General features: G+C 35.8%; 1 protein-coding gene across 1 annotated transcript in view; it reads left to right on the forward strand.

Moving 5' to 3' along the window:
* Positions 1 to 23,563, forward strand: part of ANXA10 (annexin A10) — a 72,913-nt gene that overhangs the window by 42,829 nt on the left and 6,521 nt on the right. The window contains exons 4-8 of the mRNA XM_085547740.1: positions 14,801 to 14,885; positions 17,252 to 17,346; positions 20,074 to 20,187; positions 21,847 to 21,937; positions 22,552 to 22,631. Coding sequence (XP_085403866.1) covers positions 14,801 to 14,885; positions 17,252 to 17,346; positions 20,074 to 20,187; positions 21,847 to 21,937; positions 22,552 to 22,631 — 465 coding nt within the window. The remainder of the gene's footprint in view (positions 1 to 14,800; positions 14,886 to 17,251; positions 17,347 to 20,073; positions 20,188 to 21,846; positions 21,938 to 22,551; positions 22,632 to 23,563) is intronic.

Raw genomic sequence — 23,563 nt, forward strand, 5'->3', positions numbered from 1 at the left:
TGCTTAACGGAGCTTCTGTTTTAGCTTACTAGAGTTCATGCTGCACTCGCTTTTGGGAGTTTCTGCTTGCCACTTATTATGGTTATCTAAGTGCAAACCTGCGTGTGTGTGCTGAACAAAAAGCATAACACTCCATGCTGCCCTGCTGCATATTTGCTTGTCTCTGCTCCTGAGACATCCTGTCTCTCAGATTCTAACCCTGAAACAACCTGACAAAGCCATAAATACATACGGCTTTATGACTTCTTACTTAACACTTTTCATGAACAGCATTTAAGTACCTTTATAAAGAAGTATTATTCCTGCTTGAAGAGGAAAGGTGGAACTATACAGAGGTAAGTTAATTTTCCCACGGGATGTCAGCCCTTTATGTGCCTCCCGAGGAGCACAATACAGACATCCCAAAGTCCATTTTGTGGTTTTATCCATTTCTACTCACACCACTGAAAATCACGACCAAAATATAGAAATCCAAGCCTCAAATTACCACAGAAAAACGCCGTGCTCTCAACACAGTGGGGGGTTTAAGATGACTCTTACTTGCTATGAACAACGTTGGAGAGTTATAGCAAAAAGTGTAGATATGCCTCTTGGCTTTCCTCCCTCAGCATAGTACAGATAAATATTTCAATTTTTTCAGACAAAAGTGTATATGCTAGTGCCAGCCTTTTTCCAGTTACTAGGGCAACAAAGAGAACATAAACACCCAAACAAAACCCATCAGCTCCTGTTTGTGCATAAGTTGTGCCCATCAGAGCTGGTAAAGATTTTCAAAAGCAGATGATAGGAGTTAGCTTATTAAAACGGCAGATTTAATTTTACTCTTTCTTTTGCTGCACACAACAACTGTCATCACATTCCACTTATGCCTTTTTGAGATCACTTCAAGCAGAATATTATTCTACCTTAAGTATCAAAGTAATTATCATTCCTTCCATAGACGCAGGCATCCAAATAAATGAAATTTCAACAGTGCTTAGCATCAAGCAGCTTCTAGGCTTTAAGACAGAGGAACTGCACAGGATTCAAAGCAGTGAGAAAAGGCTTAACTGCCTGGAATAATGCTGGCAAAATGTAATGTCACTTTTATGTGTAGTAATTTGACAGTGAAACAATAACATCGCGCCTTTCATCGTACCCAATCAACACTGAGTTACTACATCATATCAAACCTTTATTAAACTCATCTTTGGAAAACAATTTACACTGAAGTTGATTCGCTCTATCAATAACACTTTAGTCACAGCAGTAGGAGCTCTGTTAAACAACTTGCTAATTGCATTTCTCAGTCTTTATGGTGAAAGATGTGCTAACGGATCCGAAAAAGTCATTGTAACAGGAAAATTCCTCACAAATAAGCTTCTTCAGATAAATCACAGCTGCATCACATACACAGCCACAGCCCTTTTGCTTCCTTCTGAGAGCCTGAATTGTGAGGTGATCAACAGCCATTGCCACAAGGAGCATGCCAGAGAGAGATGCTCCACCTTTGCCAAGATAATCAAGCCTGAAGAATGGAAATGTCACTTTACCAGTTTACCATACAAGAAAGCACACATTCATTTTATTTTCTACAGGTGTTTGTGTTAGTCAGTGGTCTATACTTACAAATTCTTTGCATATCCTGGTGTTTGTGTAAGTCAAAACACGTGACAAGCCCTAGAATATTTAAACCACGCCATCAGTGTAGAATGTTACAGCTATATCTTCAAAACACAGCTGGGTTTAACAAACTGCTTCAATTCACAATATCTCATATTTTATTTATAAACATTTCATTAAAATATGAAGTGCTATCTATGGGAGCATAATGACCATTTCATTATACAAATAAAGCAACCCTAAATGTTCTTCATAAAATGCACCACATTCTCGCAGCACTTGCAGTGAATTATGCATGCGTAATTATCTGAATTATTTTGAAACTGTTATCAGATAAATTATATACAATTTGTCTGCCGTGAAGCTAATGAAGGTAGTAATAAAACACTGCATTAGTCAGAACTGAGAGTTTATCCTTACATAACCATATTTCCGGAGAACTGTATCATTTTTACAATGGAATGACAAAGTACCAAGAAGTCTGTGTAGCACAGCTTCTATGTACACATCATAGCAGATGAGAAATGTAGTAATTCTTTGATTTTCCCTTGACAGTAATATTTTAGGCAACAGGTTTAGGAATCTTGCTATTTGTGTAATAATGCTGTTTATGACATCTTCCTTTTTTTATTTCCTTTTGGTGTGTAATTTCCTCAAATGAAAGCTTTGCTATTCTCTATAACAGATCTCCAGCAAAAGTGTGTAGTGGGGAGAAATTAATAAAATAAGGCATTTTTTAACACTTTGTAAAATATCCAGGAGAATGTTCTAAGCAGAATTCAGCACAGTCTTGCTTAAGTATAAGGAAACAGCTCCTTGGAGGACTCCTTTCCACTTACTTGCTTACCAGTATTCCCGCTGCCCTGCTGCTAAACTTCATTCACATGTCAACAATCCACTATACTCTGTAAGTTTATATTTTCCTCATGCATAAATTAACTCTCAACACAAAACCTCCTGATTCCCCATACCAAGAACCCTCCAAACAGCCTAACCTTTACTAAAATACACTCAAAATAAATAGCTCATAGAGTTGGCCAGCTTTTTTTCAGTCAGCGGAGATCTGACCTTGTTGGTACAAATATCTCCTTCCCATGGTGAACATATTTAAAGCTCGATTTTCATTCTTATACATGCTAATTAATTCTACATTCTGAGCTATCAGAGAGAAATGGCAAGAGGGAAATTGATAAGGGAAGAACTCCCAGGGTAAAGTTAAAAGAAAACACTTTCTTACATTTTAATGGTAAAAGAACCAAAAGTGATGCCTCTTTTTTTATACAGACCCTTATGAGGGATTCTTAAGCCTCTAAGTATAGTGCTATTTACTAAACCACTCTTTCAGCTCTAACTAAAGTTCTTTTATGTGCTTCTTTACAATGCAGTTCATTTCAATTTCCACAGCAACTGCTATTTTGACAACTTAACATGTACTCTGTTTACTTGAGTATGCTTTAAGTATAATTTGAAGAGATGACAACATAGCACTTAACTGTAGCTATGGACATCTATCCAAATGGAAAAAAAATAACCATGTGAACCATATCTACACAAGAAAAGAAGCCACATTAAAGCTGGGCACAACATGAAGCAGAGTATGGCACAGAGACTGCCAACACAGCACAGGCCCAAGGTGAGTACCTGTAACCACGCATCCCAAAAGCAAGACAGAGCTGTCAGCACTGAGTTCAGCATAAATTAGTAATCATTAGAAGCAAAATTAAAGCTAGTCCAGATTACACTGACTAGAATATGTGGAATTTACACTCAATTTTTAGTTTATCTCTCCCCTGAGGCAGCCTTAATGGATACACCTCAGTCAACCCATCATCATACAAGACTGTTTTCAAGAGACATAGCATACTTTTCAATGTCTGTCCATGACCTACAAGTCACAGAAAAGCATCAATGAAGAAGTGCATGCTGATACTAGAGAGAGATGTCCAGAGGACTTTTGTGGCCAGTTGCAAGTCACAAATGTTCTTTAGAGAGTCAAAGTTACTCCTAGCACTGCAGTTCTCTAAAAGCACTTGGCTGGCAAGTGGGAAAATGAGAACACCTGACCCCACAGCAAACAATGCATGAAATGCCTCAACCTGGCTGAGGCATAATGAACCAGACTAAGATGCTCCAAATCCACACTCAAGAGGGAATGAAAAGCAAGGACTGCCCACCTGGGGCAGGTATAATTAAGCAGAGCACCTCAGAGCTAGTGAAAAATGACTGGTGGCATACAGAAATGGGGAAGAAAACAACAGAACAAGAGGTCCTGACAATAATATCAGGGTTCAGCATTAGGACCAAGAATCCCAAGAACCCAGACTCTCTTGACAGTGCAAAACATTTGACCAATCTCACTTAACAATACCTTTGCTTGGAGTTAATTTAAATCAGCTGCACAGAGCCCTCTTTGCACATGAAAGTGCTGCATTATGACAGAATAGCTACTCACCCTAGCTGTAGGGCTTCCTTTGCAATCTTTCAAGAATCACAAGTGAATGGCATATAAATATTTCCTTAATTAGTTTGCCCAAACCAACTAGTAAGAGGCAGCAATCTTTGGTCATTGTGGGACACAAACTGCTGACAGCTTCTTTCAGGGAAAACCTGAAGTCATAAATGTTTGCTTTTTTCGGAACAGCATGTAGTAAGCCAAGAGCACCAAACCTGTCACAGACATGATGGCAGGACTCTGCACTGACAAAAAGTTGACAAAAACTTTCTCAAATTTCAGGGTATTTTACTAAGCTGTTGTAAAATATGCAAAATAGAACTCAGTATGAGATACGAGCTGTAAATAACTATGGCAGTAAAAAGACCTTGCCTTTTAATTTGCTCATTTGAATGTCTATCCTTTTCACTCATTAATCTTCTGCTCAGTTTTACCGTAATCTTGGGAAATACAATAGTTCAGAGATAAACAAGGCAAACAGGATTAGACATAAAATATCAAATGCAAAACAAAAAAAGGCCAACTCAAAATACATGAGTAACAAATCACGCAAAGCAGAATGGCTTTATTGTATACTCGACCTTTGAGGAAATATAAGAGCAATGCATTTGTTTGACAAATGCTTATTGTACTTAAAATCATAAAAACAATTACAATGACATTTCCTTCCATCTGTATTGCACAGCTCACTGCACTATTCATGATTAAACATTTTAAACTAACTTCCACAAACAAAACACCTTCTGTGAACAGACAAAAATAAGTACAGTTTGTAAGCAAAATAATTCTTAATACCAATTATCAGTTGCCATGGCAATAATAGATTCAAGAAGTATGTTTTTGCTTGTTTGGCACAGGCAATCTGCTTCATAGACAGAAGCACAGAAAGTCAAATGTCTGTAGCTTGACAATACCAAGGTCAGGTATTCATTCCACTGACATCTGCATGTTGCCACTGGAGTCAGAAGTTAACATTATTTTTAGATGACCTACGTTTTCCCCAGAAGTGATGTAGATCGTCTGTAGCTTTGCACACCATTAAAAAAATGAAGTCTTTTTTCAGGTCCTTCATTTCCACTCAACTCCCTTCCCACCTGTGCACAAGGTCTCTTACCGCACAAGATCTACTGTAGATGAAAATGTCTACTTAAAAGCTACTGAATTGACTTGGTAGAGACAAGCATCCTTACTACATGTCAGCTTCACAATGGAACAAAAATCAAGCAGGCCATACCTGGAGCACTGCATTCAGTTCTGGACCAGTACAGGACAGACATGGACACAATAATGGCAGTTTAACAAAGGCCATGGAAATATTTTAGGAAATGAAGCATCTCTCCTTTGAGGAGGCTAAGAGAGCTGGGTCTGTTCAGCCTGGAGAAGAGAAGGCTTAGGGACCTTTCCTTTAATTTGCATCTAGAAATAAAAACAAGCTGCCCAATCTATGTCAGATACTTGGCTGTAATACCAGCTGCAAGGTGGCAAGCCATCATTCTACACACATGCTCGTGGGCAAAGGTAAAATTCTGCAAATGGCAGCTGGCAGCCAGCCTTCTAAGGCACAGTTTACCAGCCCCAAAGTCATCACAGTAGTCAGTACTGCCTTTAGTGTACGCATACGCTGCTCAGAGCTGTTCTCAGAAAGAGCGCAGAACTCGGCCCTGGCAGTCTGAGAAGGAACTGACAGTTTAGATAAGGTCTTACTGCATTTACTGCCATAATTTTCAAACACCCAAGTCTGCCACTACTGCACTGGTATTAGAGATTACCTTTCAACCACTTCTTATTGACTTCTGACTTTGTTTCCACTATACAAATCAAAATGTTCTGCAGCACAGTTACAAGTCACATGCTTTTAATACATTACTGCCTTTGCAGGAGTAATGGACAAAAACAGCAGTACAAATATCTTTGCTATCTCCTACATTTCAGCTATGTGAAGAGACTTCAGAGTTAATATTTGAAGCTTATTGTATCGATAATGTGATTTCAGTTTTTAATCAATATAGAGCAGATATGCTAAAGCCTTATTTCCAGGAAAAATGAACAGACGATCTCATATTAAATCATTTTCACCCAAATTTTAATTACATCATTCTTTTTTAAGAAGTATATGAATCTCTAATTGGAAAATAATCATATCTCATTATTTTTATTCAAGGTTTCCTTTGAACTGTGTGGAAAAGATCTGTTGTAATTTGTACACCTAAACCCATCAGTGAGCAGAACAAAGGAAGCTTGAGGAAGGTACTCATAGCAGTGTCTGGCAAGACCTGAAGAAGAGGAACTGACAAAATTCTCACCTTATAATTGGCAAAGGTTCAGTACAGAAGAAAAAAGAGGAAAAGAGAATGCAGACATTTTCACCTGTTGACCATGAACACAATGACAAATAATTTTTTTCACTTCCCTTGCAACAGCTTTTATTTTTATGGAACTGTTAACACCTCCTTCACTTTTCCTTTCTTCAGTCTAAACAAACTTTTTTGTCTTTCTGTACAATTCATGATTTTTGCTCTCTTCTGCAGTATTTCCACATAGTCCACATATTTTTTAAAAGTGAGGCAGCCTAAACCACCTGCAATACAACTTTCTGATTTTTCCCCAAAACACAGGATTAGTTTCTCACCTACAAATGATTCACAGCTCTGACTGCTGGCTCTTGAATAAAATGCAAAGGTGAGATTAGGTTCACTGTGTTCACTCTACTGCACAAACAATGAATCACTTTTGCTAAGCAGTATGTGTACAAATGTATTTTGCATTTCTTTGCTGCAAAACCTTCCTCTAGCATTAGAGAGGAGATGGAAGGTAGGGACAGCCAAAGAGCAATCACTAGGAGAGGGAGGCCGAAACTTCGTCGTCTTCTGAAGCCCTTCCCTTGCTGGAGTGGGTGTCTCACCACCCTCACAGTAAAAAATTGCTTCCCAATATCTAGTCTAAATCTATCCTTTTCCAATTTAAAATCATTTCTACTCATCTTGTTGCTAAATGCCTTTTTATAAAGTCCCTCCACAGCTTGCCTGTAAGCCCCCTTCAGGACATGGAAGGCCACTATAAAGTCTCTTTGAAGCGTTCTCTTCTCCAGGCTGAAGAGCCCCAGCTCTCTCAACCAGTCCTTGTAGAAGAGGTGCTCCAGCCCTCTGATCATCTTCATGGCCCCCTCCCCTCAACCTGTTCCAACAGCTCCATGTCCTTCCTGTGTTGAGGGTCCCAGAACTGGACACATCTAGTTCTGTAATCAGCTAAACTCTTTCCTCATATTGTATGCCACATATCAGTATTTCACAAGACCATATTCTTTGTCTACATTTTATGCCTTGAAGCTCCTGGCCACTTCAGGCTTTCACACAAGCAGATGAAAATATTGTAATCCTGTAAATTTAATCAATTTTGCACTGAACTGAAGATTAATGTTATTACATTTTAATTATAGCATGAAAATACATGTAAAATTAGAGCATGAAAAGGAAAGGTTTAAAATGCTCTCATACTCTTATCACTGTCTAAACACATGCACCATCAGGGGACTTGATCCTGCTTTCAGTACCACCTAGTATGTTTAGTCACCCGATCAGCCAGATCAGATTCTTCACAGATAATTTAGCTTAGCTGCAAAATGGGACTTCATTCCCCAACCATTCATGCATGGCTCTTAAGATGTAGAGATTAAAGCTAGTTGATGTGATTATACTAAAGAAAAAGACCCACAGCAGCCCTAATATTAAAGCAAAGGCATGCTTTTCTGAAGATTTCTTCACATGCATGCACTTCTCTATGGAACTCTTCAACCTATATCTAAGGACAGTCCTGGGCATCTCACTTCCAGCATGCACTGATGTGCCAAATCTCATGTTAAAATCAATACTGCAGAATGCATAGAAGCCCATGTATAGTTCTGAATGATTAGGAAAGCTAATAAGATATCAGGGATGTGAAACAGAATTGTCATTCTTTCCAAAACAAATTTCTAAATTGTAAGAAAAAAATATTCAGCTTTAATTAGTGTTACACAGTATTTGATGGATGTAATAATAAAACCATAGTAAGTGGAATTCAGATTTTGACTATGATTACTGCCCAACTACTGCAATCCCAAGCTGCAATAAAATTAACTCACCAATATCATCTTCACTTCAAGTCATACTAGAGGACATACAGACTTTTTCTGTATCTTCACTTTATACTCCTACCTTTTGAGGAAACTTTACATTTTCTCAGCACTTCAGCACAGTAATAGCTATTATTAACTGGGGGAAAAAGTAGCTATGAAAAGTATATTAAATTCTGCCTAACTTTTAATAGCAATGTGATAGAATTTTTGATCTTTACTTTTACAGGATTTTACAAATTGGAACATATGAAAACATCAAGCAAGATTTTCAACTACACGGTTCTACAGAGGTCCAAGGACCTGCCCTAATTGTTCCATGCTATAAAGCATTTTTCTATGCATGCAAGGTAAAAATATGTATTTGAATAAGTGGTGAACTGCATAGAAAAAATAAGAAAAAATGAAGAAAGAAAAGAAAGAGCTAAACCAGATCCAATTTGAAATGTAAATCATTAACGCAATCAATTGCTGTAGGTGAACATTTCATTCTGCATCTACCTGAATTCTGATTTTAAAATCAACACAGCAGAACAGAGGGCGTTGTGCTAATGGCTCTATTTACTTATGCTACAATCATATTTATTCACATATGATTAATGACTAAGTACACAACGAACCCAGAAAACCTGAGGACATGCAGTACCAAGCAGTTCTCCTGCTCCATTGTTACCTTGGAGCCCAAAGTACTTGTTAGCAGTTTGATTGGATGGTTTCTCTTAATTCTCTACAAAGCAATTGTAGTTAACTATAACAATTCAGTTCACTAAACTGTTAGCTTTATTTTAGGAAAGTTACTATTTTGATCTCAACAGGACCTGAAGGCTTAAATCACAATGTATTGTGGAGATTACGTGAGTATAATTCTCTAAAGTTTTTCTACAGTTTTATTGCTTCTGATTTGCTGACGCATGTTGGAACTTGTTATCCTCCACCAATAAAAATTACTCTTGTAAAGTTAATTTATTTGTAATTTGTATCTAATTCTGGTGTTAGTGACAGTACACAAAATGTGTCTGAAATGAAAAGTACATAGAATTATCAGTTCACATTACCCGGTTGTGAGTCTCTACTTGTGGATCTCTTATATTTGCACTAAAATGCTGAATGAGGTACAAAATGATATACTGCAACCAAATTATATGAAATGTGAGTTGTTCAGATGAGATTGTTACAACGTGTATAAAAACACCAGTATTTTGGTTTGTTTCAATTTTCACTGTCTATATAATTGCAAAAAGCAACTAATTTTGTCTCTCATAAGCATTTGGCTTGGTTCACAATGTGAAAAATATTTTAAAGCTAACAAGAGATACCCATAAGAGCACTACATTACATTAATCACAGTAATATATGAGATGGTTTCATTTGAACTCTTCAAGAAAATTAAAGTTCATGCTGCAGTTTTAATGCCGCATTCTGAAAGCTACCATTAGTTATTATTTTCTGACAGCCAAGCATAAAATTGTTTTTTGCACCTGTGATACTAATAATTATGTTCACTAAGGACTTTCATGTTCTTTCATTAATTATTAATAGGAGTAATGAGTCGTTCATCTCAAATGCTTTTTGCATACGCTTTCTCAATAAATTTACTGATCAATGCAGCATTTTCTAAAGAATAGACAATTTTTACCCTTATTTTATTTGAAAGCATAATTGCCTTAATTATTCCAATCTCACCAGCAAAATATTTCTTCCTATAAAACTGTATTGAAGGTATTTGTTTTTCAATAGAGCTAGATACTGAATGAGTTTTACTGATATGCTTGGTCATCTACAATTTGAGATCTTCCAATGTTAATTAAGCCAATTAATAACAAAAAAGGGATTTTCTTCTTTCCTATTCTCTCTTTTTATAAATGACAGTTAGACTATTTCTGACAATTAAGCAAGACAAGTAGAATTACTCTATCTGAAAAATGCATTTCAGATAGAGTTTCATCTTATTTTGTCTACTGTTTTATCAAGACCAACTGTGTTTAAAGGATTGACATTCCATCTTCAAATGATATGCTGCTTGGTGTTAAAGGTAGTGAAAGGTAATTTATAGGATGCATTTTCACCTTTAATTCATTAGAATTAGTAAACTGTATTCGCAAGATAAAAACACTGCAACAGTCTGGTAGTACTGTCAGAAAACCTGATTATATTTTGATTTTTAACTGTGTGGGATGACTATACCAGTTGTTTTAGGCTTCATTTGATATAAACATTCTGCATTAGTTCAGCCTATAAGACTGACTTAAGAAGATACAGAACTTAAGTTCCTAAGTTGATCCTCTGAATTTCACCAAAATACCCCAAAATGAATGGTGAGAATAACACACCTATTCCACCCACTTCTAAATATATAAAGACACAATCATTAGCCCTTTTTTTCTCAATTTCAGAAAGAACAAAAAAAGGCAATCAAATGTAGACAATGTGATATAACTCCATCTCACAAAATACAAGAGTATTTTAGTGGATTCTCAGGATAAGTTCTTACTCTTTATTTCCATTTCCCCAGTGTGTTGTCAGCTGGGAAGGGAGAGCAATTACAGGAGATTTGTATGAAATAGTTCCCATACAGTCCAGCAGACTGCTGCTGGGGAGAAAGAACAGGGAGTCGTAGTGCAGAGTGAAGTCAGATATGGAACAACACATGAGATTCAGCAGCAAAACAGCAGAAAATCACTCTCCTAAGAGCATGCGCAAGTCATAAGCAAAAAAAGCAGGATCTACAAAGGATCGAGCAGTTGGGCTGTCACATTAATTTATTGTCTATACTCATTAAGAACAACCTTAGATTGAGAATAAAGTCATAATAGTATGTCTAAGGTATTTTTCAAATAATTCCAATAAGTTAATGCGCCATTGATTTAGAAATGCAAAAAACATAGAAATTAGTAGTATTTAAAATACACTTGATTTTTTTAAGATTATCTTACTGTTTATGTTGTAAATATATTTGCATATGCTGTATATGGAATACCAGATAGAATGGAGTGAAGCTAGACTAAGAACGAGATGTTGATAATCTTTACAGCAGCAACTCTGACAGATTGAGCAGCACTGTGCGAATTCATTATCAAAGATTACATACAGGAAATGGCCCCCCACAATACAATTAAAACGACCAGAAACTCAATAATAAGACATTTGTGTCCTCTCTAAAATACAAATAGAGGAAAAGATGGGATGTTTTGGAGAAAGATTGAACTTTCTGTATTTAAATGTCTTTCTCTCATTTTTGTCTCACATATAATCCCAACAAAGTGTAACGCACATGATAAACTCTTAGAATAAGCCGAAATTATTCATGAACATTTTTTTAAATAATAAAGCTACACACAAAGGACATCACTGCAAAAGTATCACAGCATGTAATTAGCTATTAAAGCATGCATTTTATTTTAGTAGATATTCCCCATGGGAAACATTCAGACTAAGGAATCTGACTTCGATTGTTTGCTATCAGCAGAATGACTTAATGAATAAATATTATTAGAAGGTTGTTCATACGTTAGATTGCTTTTTCCATCACAAGACTGAAATGTTTGAACTTTACATATCATACACTGATAAAAGCAGCCTCAATTTTAATGGATAGTTTTGTTGAATTGTTCATGGCTTTAGTCCAGAGAAGTTCTAACTTCCTTATACAGAAGGAAGGTAGAGTTCAAGTACAATTTTTCAGCCTTAATAAATATTGTACAGTTCCTTTTCGGTCTTTTCTCCATTTTTATTAATTCCACCAATACTGCAGAACCTGTACTGATAGCACAGTTGTTTTGGAACCAGTTCTTTTAGAAAGGTAAATGCACATACAAGCAAACACAGATATTTATAAAGTGCCCAACTGGACCACAGCAAGATACGGCGATATTTTGAGGTCAAAAAGGAGACTGATAGGATAGAGTTTTAACTCTCTGTGTATTGTGAGGAGCCATTTCCTGTATGTAATCTTCAATAATGAAGTTGCACAGTGCTGCTCAATCTGTCAGAATTGCTGCTGCAAATGTTATCCACATCTCATTCTTAGTCTAGCTTGTCTCCATCCTATCCTTGAAGTTAAAACCACTGAATCACCTCTGGAGATTTGTTTGTCTTACTGTTATGCGCACGGATACTTTCTGGGAAAGGAATAAAAAAAGACACATTCAAATATGTAGTTCCAAGGACTACACAGGAACCCACTGTTACAGCATTCACTTAGTCATTTAGTTGTGATTATTAATGCTCAAAATATTGTTTACTTTGTAACACCACAAACCTGACTTTGTGAAAGGACATACTCAGAGATAACCAGTCTTTCTGAATACTGAAGCTGTTCACAGCTGTTGCCAAAATGAAGAGCCATTACTGCTATTTTAAATTTGGCTTGGATAAATACATACAACTGCCAGATTTTCTCTCCTGCCATCCTTCTGACCAGCAAGTGCAGTGACACATCCAGAGAGCACTTAAACAGGACATCAGATTGCTCATCCTTCCTACCATAGTTTTATACTCTAAAAGTCTTTGAATCTTGTATCTGTTACCCAGATTCCATTCACAACCTATCACTATTTATTATTATTCTCATCAGAAAAGTTTCTGTTTTGTCAGTCCTGGCATAATATTTGGTAAGTTTGGTTTTTGATTTATTTGCTCCTTCTCAAGATTGATGAGCTATTCTAGTGGCTCAGACATCCTGAGAGGCATGAATTACAGAGGCAGAAAGCTAAATTCCATTTTTCTAACTCAGAGCATATATCAACACACATTTTTCGATTCCACATTCTAACAGCATCTTCTAGCAGTTCTTTCTACAATGACTTTTGTTTATCACTAAGTTTCAGGGTGGCTTGTCAAGCCACATTACCTATCAGCCACAGAGTTCATGCATTTCTGCCTCCTGGGACAGCTATCTTTGACTTTTCAGCATTACTTGACAAGATAGCACAGGAAAAGAGAAAATAATCACCTCAACTAGCACCTCGTGTCCCACGTGGCCAAGGAGCATTCAAATTCTACACTCCTACAAACAGCACGTGTCTAGAAGACTTCTGGTGAACAACATTTGAAGAGCACATGTAAGAAAACAAAGTCATGAGGATAAAAATAATTTCCAAGGCTAATCTTTAAGAACAGGTATGTTACATGACCAGTAAGACCCAAGATACATAGACTGCAGGGGGAAGATAGCATGGAAAATAGAGTATAAGTCTGAAATTCATTTTAGGTACAACATTAGGTATCACCTTATAAAAATCTACATGGTCTCATCGTCATCTCTATAGCCAGTTTCTCTCCTTATCTCAAAGAAAATTTTTTTCTTGTACTTTCACTGATTGTTTTTAATGAGTAAAATTTCACTATCAATTTTATGCTTGGTTGTAAATGTAGACTGTATATAAGAGTAAACCGCAGAAAGATGCTTGTCTATCAGCAAGTATTTCTTTTCTTGTGTAAAGTAACTCCTTCAAAACCTTAAATTTCTGATGATACATTCTTTTCCTCACTTGGCCACCAATAATTTGTTTGCCCATACATTTATTTGCTTGCTAGGTCTAACTAATATAAAGTAGTAACCAAATAGATCAGTATATTTTCCTTCTCTTCAAACACAGCTACTTCTTGCTTGTTGCTTTTTAAATCCTTCACTAAAATTGCAAGGCAAGGTAGCATGTCATTAGTGGCCAAACCTTAAACCAGCATGTGTATGTTATTACAGCTGAAGGCACCATAGACAAAAGTCTTCAAGTGTATGTAAAGTGAGAAAATGAGTGTAAATAATGTAATCAGCAGACCTCCTAAATTTTGGAGGTGTTTGTATAAATAGATCATTTGTATCTGTGAATTTTATCTGATTTTTTACTGAAATAAATATTTCAAGTTATCAAGTTCATATCAATCCAATGTATTTAGAACAGGAATCATCATAAAATACAACTGTTAGCAGAGTGAGTCTGAAAAGGCAGTTATAACCCTCAGAGGAGCCGAAGGAGTTAAGTGAGGTACAGAGCTAAGCAGCACTGAACCTCAGTTATTGTCATCTTTATGCAGATCTGTGATTCTATTAAAATGAGGAAAGCAATTCTATTTACTATTCATGGATTTGGCAAAATATGAAATATTGTATGAAACAAAGTATTGCTGGGAATGAACTGAGAACAATTTAATCAGTTAAAAAGCAACCTAAAAAGTAATGTTGACTTCTACACAGCATGTCAGAAAAATATCTCACACTTCATCCCAACATCATTTCTTTTAAAATTGCTGGCTTTGTAAGCAACCTCATTCATTATTTTCTCACCAGTCCTTTCAAAATAAAAATACCAAGAGAATTTGAAGACTGTCAGGGATAACACAGATTAACTTTAAAAGATAGAAGAATATTTTCAGAAAAAGTTTGAGAAACAGAAACAAAACTGTGGTTACTTTTAAATGAGAACAAAATACATTAATAATGTATTCTCTTTCTTCAGGCCTAACTTAAATATGCTCTGGCTTCCCAGGGTTCGTGATAAATCCTTTCCTGTATGTTAACATACTTTTTCCCCATAAAGCAAAAGTTTTAATCTTACATGACTGTTGATTCTCACTTGAATCATATATGCAGTTAAAAAATACAAAGTCCCGCAATTAAAGGCTTCTTTCTCCTTTAGCAGATACAAGGAACAATTTTTCCAGCTCCAAATTTTAACCCTATTACGGATGCTCAGTTGCTAGGAGGAGCCCTACAGGGAATTAGTAAGTATCTTCGCATATTCCAACACATCTTTTATTATATAATAATGTAAAATAAACGTATATATACTCATAATAATAAAAACATCAATACATATGTGTTGATTCTTCAAGGTATCACCACTGAATCTTACTGTGGTATCCAAACAAATCATGAATTTGCATTCGTAGGAGCCCAGATCTAATTAAAATTATTCTTAAATGTATGCCAACACTGATAATAACAAATGCTTTCCATGAGAAAATAAGAAAAATAAAATAGAATTTTATGTTGTCACCATAATGAATGTCAAAACTGGGTTCATTTTTAGATGTAACCCCAGCATTAACTACAAGCAGAGATCACTATATCTTATTAAGTTAACACTCATCAAGAAATAAAAATGAATGGAAACGAAATTTTTGAAGTACTGATTATGTTTTCCTCTGGAGTAAATTTTGCTTTCAGTCTACAAATAAAAATGTGCTCACCAAAATATTTCTCTCTGTTCCAAGTTTGTTTACAGCTGAACTGCTCAAGGTTCAAAGGATGATTTTTTTAATTACCCTAAGAAACATTTTCCTCACATTAAGACTGTTGCTTGTGTCAGAAATTTTATCTCCTGAGATTTTCACAAGTGTGTATAGCACCAAATCTTGCATCCTGTTCAGCTACTTTAATGGAAAAGTGAGGTCTCAGTCTTAATGTTAGTTATCCATGAAGTGGATATTATTAAGAACAACATGAAGGGTCTTTCATATGCTCATTATGAATGAAGTTTTATTTAAATGTTCTGCTAGACTTCAACTAGCATTTTCAATGCAATGTTGCTAACGTGATCATACAAAGATAATTCTCTTCATTTACTACTGTAAACACACATGCGGTCACCCTACTTTCAAGTCTGCCTGGCAAACAACACAGAACAAAGTTCTAGACTCAGAGAGAGTTGGCAAAGTATGATGCTTAACTTACAGCAGTTTAGGTCTTCACAGTCTTTGCAAGTCCCCATGTCCTGCACACAACATTCATTCTCTTGAGGAGGTTTAGTCACATATGCTAACTCACTAATGCTGGTGGTATTATAAAAAAAAACAAGTGAAGCTATTTAGGCATTTAACATTTCTTGAATCTTCCTTAGTTCTGCTGTAGAAACTGTATAAGCTGTACAGAATCTTAATAATAATTATCTTCTGAAAAGTAAAGGAAAACCCTTACTCACAGAGTCTCAGTAACACATCCATTTTGTGAGCTGATCAAACTGATCAATGAATCAAGATGAATCAAACTGATGTGAAATCACTGTAGCACAAGAAGGTGTTGCAATTATGGCAAGATGGACTACAAGAAAGAGAACTAAACTTACTGCATAATGAGCAAACAGATTTCATCTGCAAACTTATTAAAAACTTTAAATTGTATCCTGTGTCCAATTACATGTGTCAAAATGGAACCTACCACCCGTAGATCATATGACAAAATCTGCCTAACAAAGCTGAAAAAAATACAGAATTTATATCCATAGCACATCTACATGTGCATGCAAAACAGTGATTTGTAGAGGCCTAAGAGTATCTTTCTCTATTCAAATGCTAGCTGATCTCCTTGCTTTCTAGCCAATCTTCTAAGTGTAATAAAGCAAACTGATTTACATGTGCAGATGTGTTTCTGCTGCAATGACATTAAAATGCTGAACCATCTGAAATAACCAAAAGCCATCTTATGGGATGGAAAAAATCCAAAAATGATCAAATATTTTTCAGAACATGTTAATCATTATATTCTTTTTCCTAAGCTGTTAATACTGATGGGTTATGGATGTTTGCCTGTAAGCTCCAGGTATCTCTCAACAAATTGCACTCATAAACTGATTTTTAAAATAAGATATTCTTTAATACTTCATAATTTATTTTATATAGTTTCTCAGAAAATACATAGCTTTCAATTTGCCAACAAATGTTCTGACTGTAGTTTGTTGTTCCTATTTAAGAGATCCCTAATCCAGAAATGACAATTCAGTCAATACTGAGAAGGTATACAAGTCTGACCTCCTAGGCTCAGCCACAAATTCCTTTGTCATGCCTAATTCTGAACAGATGAAAGCTGTGATCTGTTCTAGTGATGCCTTCAAATCCATTTCACTTGAGAGAGATGGTGATGCATCCAATAATAACAGAATATTTCACTAATTGCTGGTATTACACCACAAACGAAAGGCACAAATGCAGAGCAAATATAATTGATTGGGAAAAAAACGGTAGAATATTAATTTGTTGGTCTGTTTTTCTCAAGAAATTAAGTCAGTACTCTTGAACAAAACAGCAACAATCAGAAGCCTAATAATATCAACAATTTGCTAATTGAGAACCTGTGTTTGGTTTATTTCCAGGTTGTGAAAAAGATGTGCTGATTGACATCCTAACACAGCGCTGCAATTCACAGCGACTTATGATTGCTGAGGCATACAGAGACATGTATGGCAGGGTATGACAGAACCATGCTGTACTTTCCTTACTTCTGTCCCTCCTGTTTCCAGTATAGTTGGTCTGTCCTTCTCTCAGGTCAGAATTAAAAACCTAGCAGGACGCTGAATGGCACCAAAAGATTGGCACACAACTCTGCTCATGTAGCTATTCATACATCTGAAAGTTTCTAAATGTCATTTTCACAGCAGAGCATCTGCTACAAAACAAGGAAGAAAGAAGGACACACACAGTTTTCTCTTCTATATGTTCATTCTATTTTTCTTTTGACCAAGCAAGAAATTTTGGAAGGGCTGATTTATTCCTCTGTTTTGGAGTGGTTGTTTTCAAGACCTTGGAAAACACAGTAAGAGATTTATTGACCAAAATATTTACAGAAGAGAAAAAAAAAAAAAGAATAATGCATTAAAACAAAACACACACACACAAGAAAACAAAAACCAGAGGTATTGCTATCCCTCATTAAAAACGAGCCTGTTCAACCTATATTCCTCCTCGAGTACAAAGAACAGAGCGGAGACTTCTAGTAGGCTGCTAATAATTTTTCACCATTTCTTTCCTTTGTTATTCTTACAAAATGTTTCTTTAAACTTTTCTCTAGAATGTTTCAACTACACCTATCATAAAAAAATAGAGCCCACAAGTACATTTTTTTATTTTTAATTTCCATCTCTGATACACAGAGATGACCTAGAAGTATCATTAATGATGTGTTAGTAAAGAACTGCCAACTGTCCATCAGGAATGGAGTTAGGTCTGCCATTTCTCTGAGTAGAGAACAACTATTGATTTGCTTGCTAATTATCTAGTCGGGTTTCCTTTTTAAATCCAGAGTAAAAGTATCACATAAACTAATACATAAATCCTTATGAAAACACATTATCGATAAATTTCTGTCTCCTTCAGCCACAGTCAATTAACCTAAATCCCTACCAAGCTAGAGCTCACAAACCTAAAGACCTAAAACAACTAAAAAGCAAAAAAAAAAAAAACAAAAAAAAAACCAAACAAAACAACAAAAAACCTTCAGATTTTTTTTTTAAATACCACAAAAACAATGAATAGTAATAGAAGAGAAAGGTAAGTAAATTCTTCTAAATTCTTCTTACACTCCAGCAGTGCACTCCGCAAACAGTCTCAAAGTCAGGGGACTCACTGTTGCACATATACCACAATTTTGTTTAAGTTAATCCATTCTGTACTACGTGTACTTGATAGTAACAGTACAAACCAGAGTTAGTCTAGTACTGAGACAAAACAATAATGCTGAATTTTTTCCTTTCAGTTGTGACAGTGGATATACTGAAATAGATAACCCTGTTAGTGCTCCATGCAGTTTGATTTATCCCTCAAAACTTTGCTATCTCATAGCAGGAACTGCTGAGTGGGGTTGTATCTTGCTATGAATTGCTGCAGTTTCCATTTCAGGAGATACTTCAGCACATAGCAGTGACAGCATTAATTTCAGTTCCATACATTCAATATGGCAGCCACCATGGTCATTCCCTTGAAAAATGTAAAGCATGAGATATTAAAAGGAGAAATAGGTATTTAAAAAGAAAAAAAGGAAAAAAGAAAAAGAAAGAAAGATTCAACCAGTTGCAAGACTAAGATATAAACAAAGGCTTTGAAACTTTTTACAATTAGACTTCAAGAATTTAGTACAACAGTGACAAATGTGTATGTTTGGTGGCCCTGCCAGGCAGGGGGGTTGGAACTACATGATCCTTGAGGTCCCTTCCAACCTGGGTCATTCTGTGATTCTGTGATTCTGTAATGCGGGAAACACTGACAACTCAGGGCTGCCTTTTCTTATTTTTCAGTACTTCAATTCCCTTAATTCTAATTGCATGGATAATTTTTTAAATTGTACCTATCTGTATTACAAACCCATTTTCCTGAAGGCACGATTTTTTAAATGAAATATCTTAATAAATAAATTTCTATACCATGTGTGATTCAGTGGTTGTCAAATGCATCTAATGTGTATGTACTGAATACCGTGTGTTTCTTCCTCACAAACCCAAATTTTAATCTGTATTTGTATTTCTTCATTCCCAGTCTAGCAACTAATTTAATTATGTTATGATATGCATCAAACGTAAAGTACAGGCCTGAAAAAAAAAAAAGCCTCTCAAATAAATAAAGTTTATATATTGGGAAGCATTTCTGCTACTCCTACAATTTCAGACAGCTGCCCAGTACTGTATGAGAAGCACAAAGCCTTCCAGTAATCCAGAGCAGGTATTCTTATGTACTGGGATGAGTTTTTAAGAATGACTTTTAAATTAATCGCATAGCAAATAACCCAGAAAAACATAAGGAAATTGCCTGTCTGTTATGGGCTTTAATTTCTGTGGGCTGAGCTCTTGCAGATTCCCATGCAGAATCTGCTATGGGAAGCTGCAAATGCTCTTGCTGTGGTATTCAGATTTCCAAGCCCTTAAGGAACAGCTGCATTTGAACCCCTGAATTTTCTTCCATATTCTAATGAATCAAAAAAAAAAAAAAAAGCCTATATAGTCTACTTCCTTCCGTGTCCACTGCTATCTCACAAGTACAATTAAAAGGAGTAGGTTCTATTTTGAAAGATAAATGTTGCCTAATATTGGGTAGACTTTATCTCAGACAGTTCATCTTCACTCCTTCACAGAGAAAACTGCAAATATTTGTATGCTGATTTTCATAAAGTGTGACTGTTGAAATAATCCTATGTATTTTTGTTAAGGATTTGATGACAGACCTAAAAGAAAATCTCTCTCATCACTTCAAAGAAGTCATGGTTGGCCTAATGTATCCACCTGCATACTATGATGCCCATGAGCTCTGGCATGCACTAAAGGTATTGGCCTAATTAACAGCTACTCAGACACATGGTCACTGTTTATATTACTAAATATAAGTTAAAGTGAATTTTATATATTTAAATGCTTGAGAAACTGCTAAAAAGATGTTTCAAAGTACACTGACATGTGAGTATATATGAGCGCTTCACTAAGTTTATTTAATTAGTATGCTAAAACCAAAAAATAGCAACCTAGCTATGTAACAAATACATTGCGGTAAACTGGGTAAAATAAAAAATACTTATAGCAGCAAATGTAAGGCTCTGGTCTTGTGAACCTTTATGTATGTTACTAACATAGATTCAAAATGAACTGACTGCCTATTTAAAATAAAAAATTTCCTTTTTTTCCCAGGATCTGAGCCGGTGTTGTTTAAACAACCAAATTAAAACAAGACATTTTTTTTGAAATGTTTTTTTTTTTTCAAACATCATGCAATTAAAAGGTGAAATTTAGTGCTGCGTGTCCATATTGAAACCAAAAGCACAAATTGGTTCAAATTGGATCAAAAAAGACTTGAAAAATTCTTAGAATACAAGTTTGCTCTTGGCTATTAAAAATAATCATTCTTTACAAATTCTTTCTCAGGACATTCCTAAATTGCCAAATCCTGTAAGATGGGAAGGCATGCCCCAGACTGACAGTTTTCCTTCACTTTCTATAGCTACTGACAACTGCCCACTGTCACAAGTAAGATACAGATCGTGTGGCTCTGAGCAAAAAACTCTTTCAAAAAAACAGCAAAAAATTGTTTTCCTGTGTCCTACAGACTAGGAAACCAATATACTTTTTACAACTACTGATATACTTTTTAAAATTACTGTTGGCATTAAAAGAACTGTTAAGTATCATTCATACCATTAGAAGCATGACTTTTATCAACATTATGGCCAAGATCGGCAAAGTCACGTTTTATCTGAATGTGGTTTCAAGTTGAATTTCGCAGTACTCTCTCTCAATCTGGATTCACATAGCTGAAGTAAAGACCATGTTTCAGTCTCCAGGCTCAGGCTCAAAGCCATATTCTCCCATTATCCCATATACAGTATACTTATCAACAATATACATCTGAATACAGAAAGCTGCCCACTATCTTATGTCAACTCAAGCTCAGAAAATTACTTAGAATCCTGATAGAAAATGCTTGCAGCAGTGTCTAAGTGGCAATGACACTTTCCTGAACTACCAAGTTTTATGGCATACATTACAGACAATAACATTCCCAAACAAATAAAAAAGAATAGAAAAAAAGACAAAAACACTACATGACACTGGAGTTCTTATCTACTTCAGACTGGCTTGAACACTTGCTGACACATATACACAATCTTTGCAACTGATTTCTCTCAGTAACTCCTAAACTCTTATTCAAGCTCTAAAATTCTTCCCATCGTGTTTCTGTCAACAGCAGTCTTGCTTCCTTCCCTACTTATTAACACATATTCTGAAATTCAAAGTAAGCAGGAGTATATTTGCTGTACAGGTTTTGACAATTAACTTGAAGTCAACTCTTGTTTAAATATGTATATTATGCAAAGGCATGCCAGACACTGCTCCAGAAGAAACTGTTATTCTTTTGTTACACCTAATAAAGCATTTCTTTCTTCTGGATGCTGTGGTTCCTAATGATTTCATATTTACTTCCTTCTACACAGGGAGTAAACACAGAAGAAAAGTGTCTAATTGACATATTAGCCTCAAGAACAAATATGGAGATATTCCAGATGAAAGAAGCCTACTTAACACGTAATGTATTTTACAAGCGTACAACAGCAGCTCTGATATGTGTATTAGGCTGGATGTGTTAGCATGAGTGAAAGAACTAAATTACTAAAGTGACTTCTCAGCATGGTTCCCTTCCTCTTCCTCCCTTTTTACAATTATACTTAAAAAGCTGAAGCAAAATGAATGTATTCTGGAGATTTACTGCTGCCTGTTACATTTTAAATAGCTGGCAGCCACATTTGGGGATTTTCATAAACTTTTGCACACATTTTTCTGAAGTACATCTACTGTTTTTCTCAAAAAGTGTTTATTCGTGCTGAATATTCAACTCACCTTCTTTGAGGGGTGCTTCTGAGTATCCCAGAATCACGCAGCTGCATCAGTGCCAGGGCTGCCAGGCACAGGCAGGAGAGTGGGTGAGCTGGTGCAGTGGCTGAGGCTTTGGCAAGGAGGATCCCCTCAGTATTTAGGTCTGCAGAACCTGCATGAGTTCCTGTGGAATAATTTTTAATACCTTTAGAAAACAAGTCTCTATTTGCACCCCATGCGTTTACCCTTTTTTTGCTTACTCTCATGAATAGTATTCAGAGCACATTCGTTTTGTACTTAAGTTACACATTTTTGTTTCAATCTAGAATACAATAATGATCTTCAACAAGATATCGATTCTGAGACTTCAGGCCACTTTAGAGACACTCTCATGAACCTTGCTCAGGTACTGTAAAAACAATACGCAGTATGATACACATATAAAAAAAATAGAGTGACTTTTGATATTATTCATGAATTCTTAAATGTAAAGTTAACTGCAGCTAAATTTAGCTCAACACAACTGCACTTTTGTACAAGAGAGTGGAAAGAGTAAAAGATGAAGAGAGCTAGAATTCTTTTGTCTACTTTGGCTTTCAGTTCACTTTTCAGATGGTGCAAAGATCAACATTTTATTACAAAGGCCCTGGATATACAAATGCTGACCCTCTGCTCAACCTGTGTCATTTCAAAAGGAATCTGCTCTAATGTACAAATTAGATTTTCATTTTTAAAGGTCTGTTTTCCTTGTTCTTAGAATAGACAGCTCATCATCCAGTCTAGGCAGTATGTGAAAATGCAGACATGTCGATATGTATACAAAAGAAAGTACTAAGCAGTTCCAGTTGTTTTAAATGTCCTTTGAACTACTCCTTATGTTAAATCACCGTATGCAAGCACACAGCCAAAAGAATTACAATCACACAGCAACTCCAACACAGCACTGCCAAGCTGCAGTACTACGCTACAGCACTGTAATGGTTTTCCTGAGATCGCATGTTCCCATTCTCACTGTAGTCACTACACTCATCATCTGATGTACTACAAACCAGAGTAACAAATAATGACAAAACTAATGCCAGCAACATGAAGTGCATCTATATTCCCATATATGTTTGTCTGAAAACTGAAAATTTTTAACAGGAAAGAACTACAAATCAGTCATCCCAAGAGTTGACAGATGATGCACAATTTTAATCCACACCATCACATGCATAAAAAAGCAATTTTAAATTCTAAAGTTGCTTCAAACACGTATCATTGAAGCAGTGATTGCATACAGCTTAAGACTGTTAAAGAGTCTACAACCAGGGTTGATTCATTTCCTAAAAGGCAATT

Source organism: Coturnix japonica, chromosome 4 (assembly GCF_054131305.1).
Source record: "Coturnix japonica strain WE chromosome 4, WE-NBRP24, whole genome shotgun sequence".
Taxonomy (NCBI): domain Eukaryota; kingdom Metazoa; phylum Chordata; class Aves; order Galliformes; family Phasianidae; genus Coturnix; species Coturnix japonica.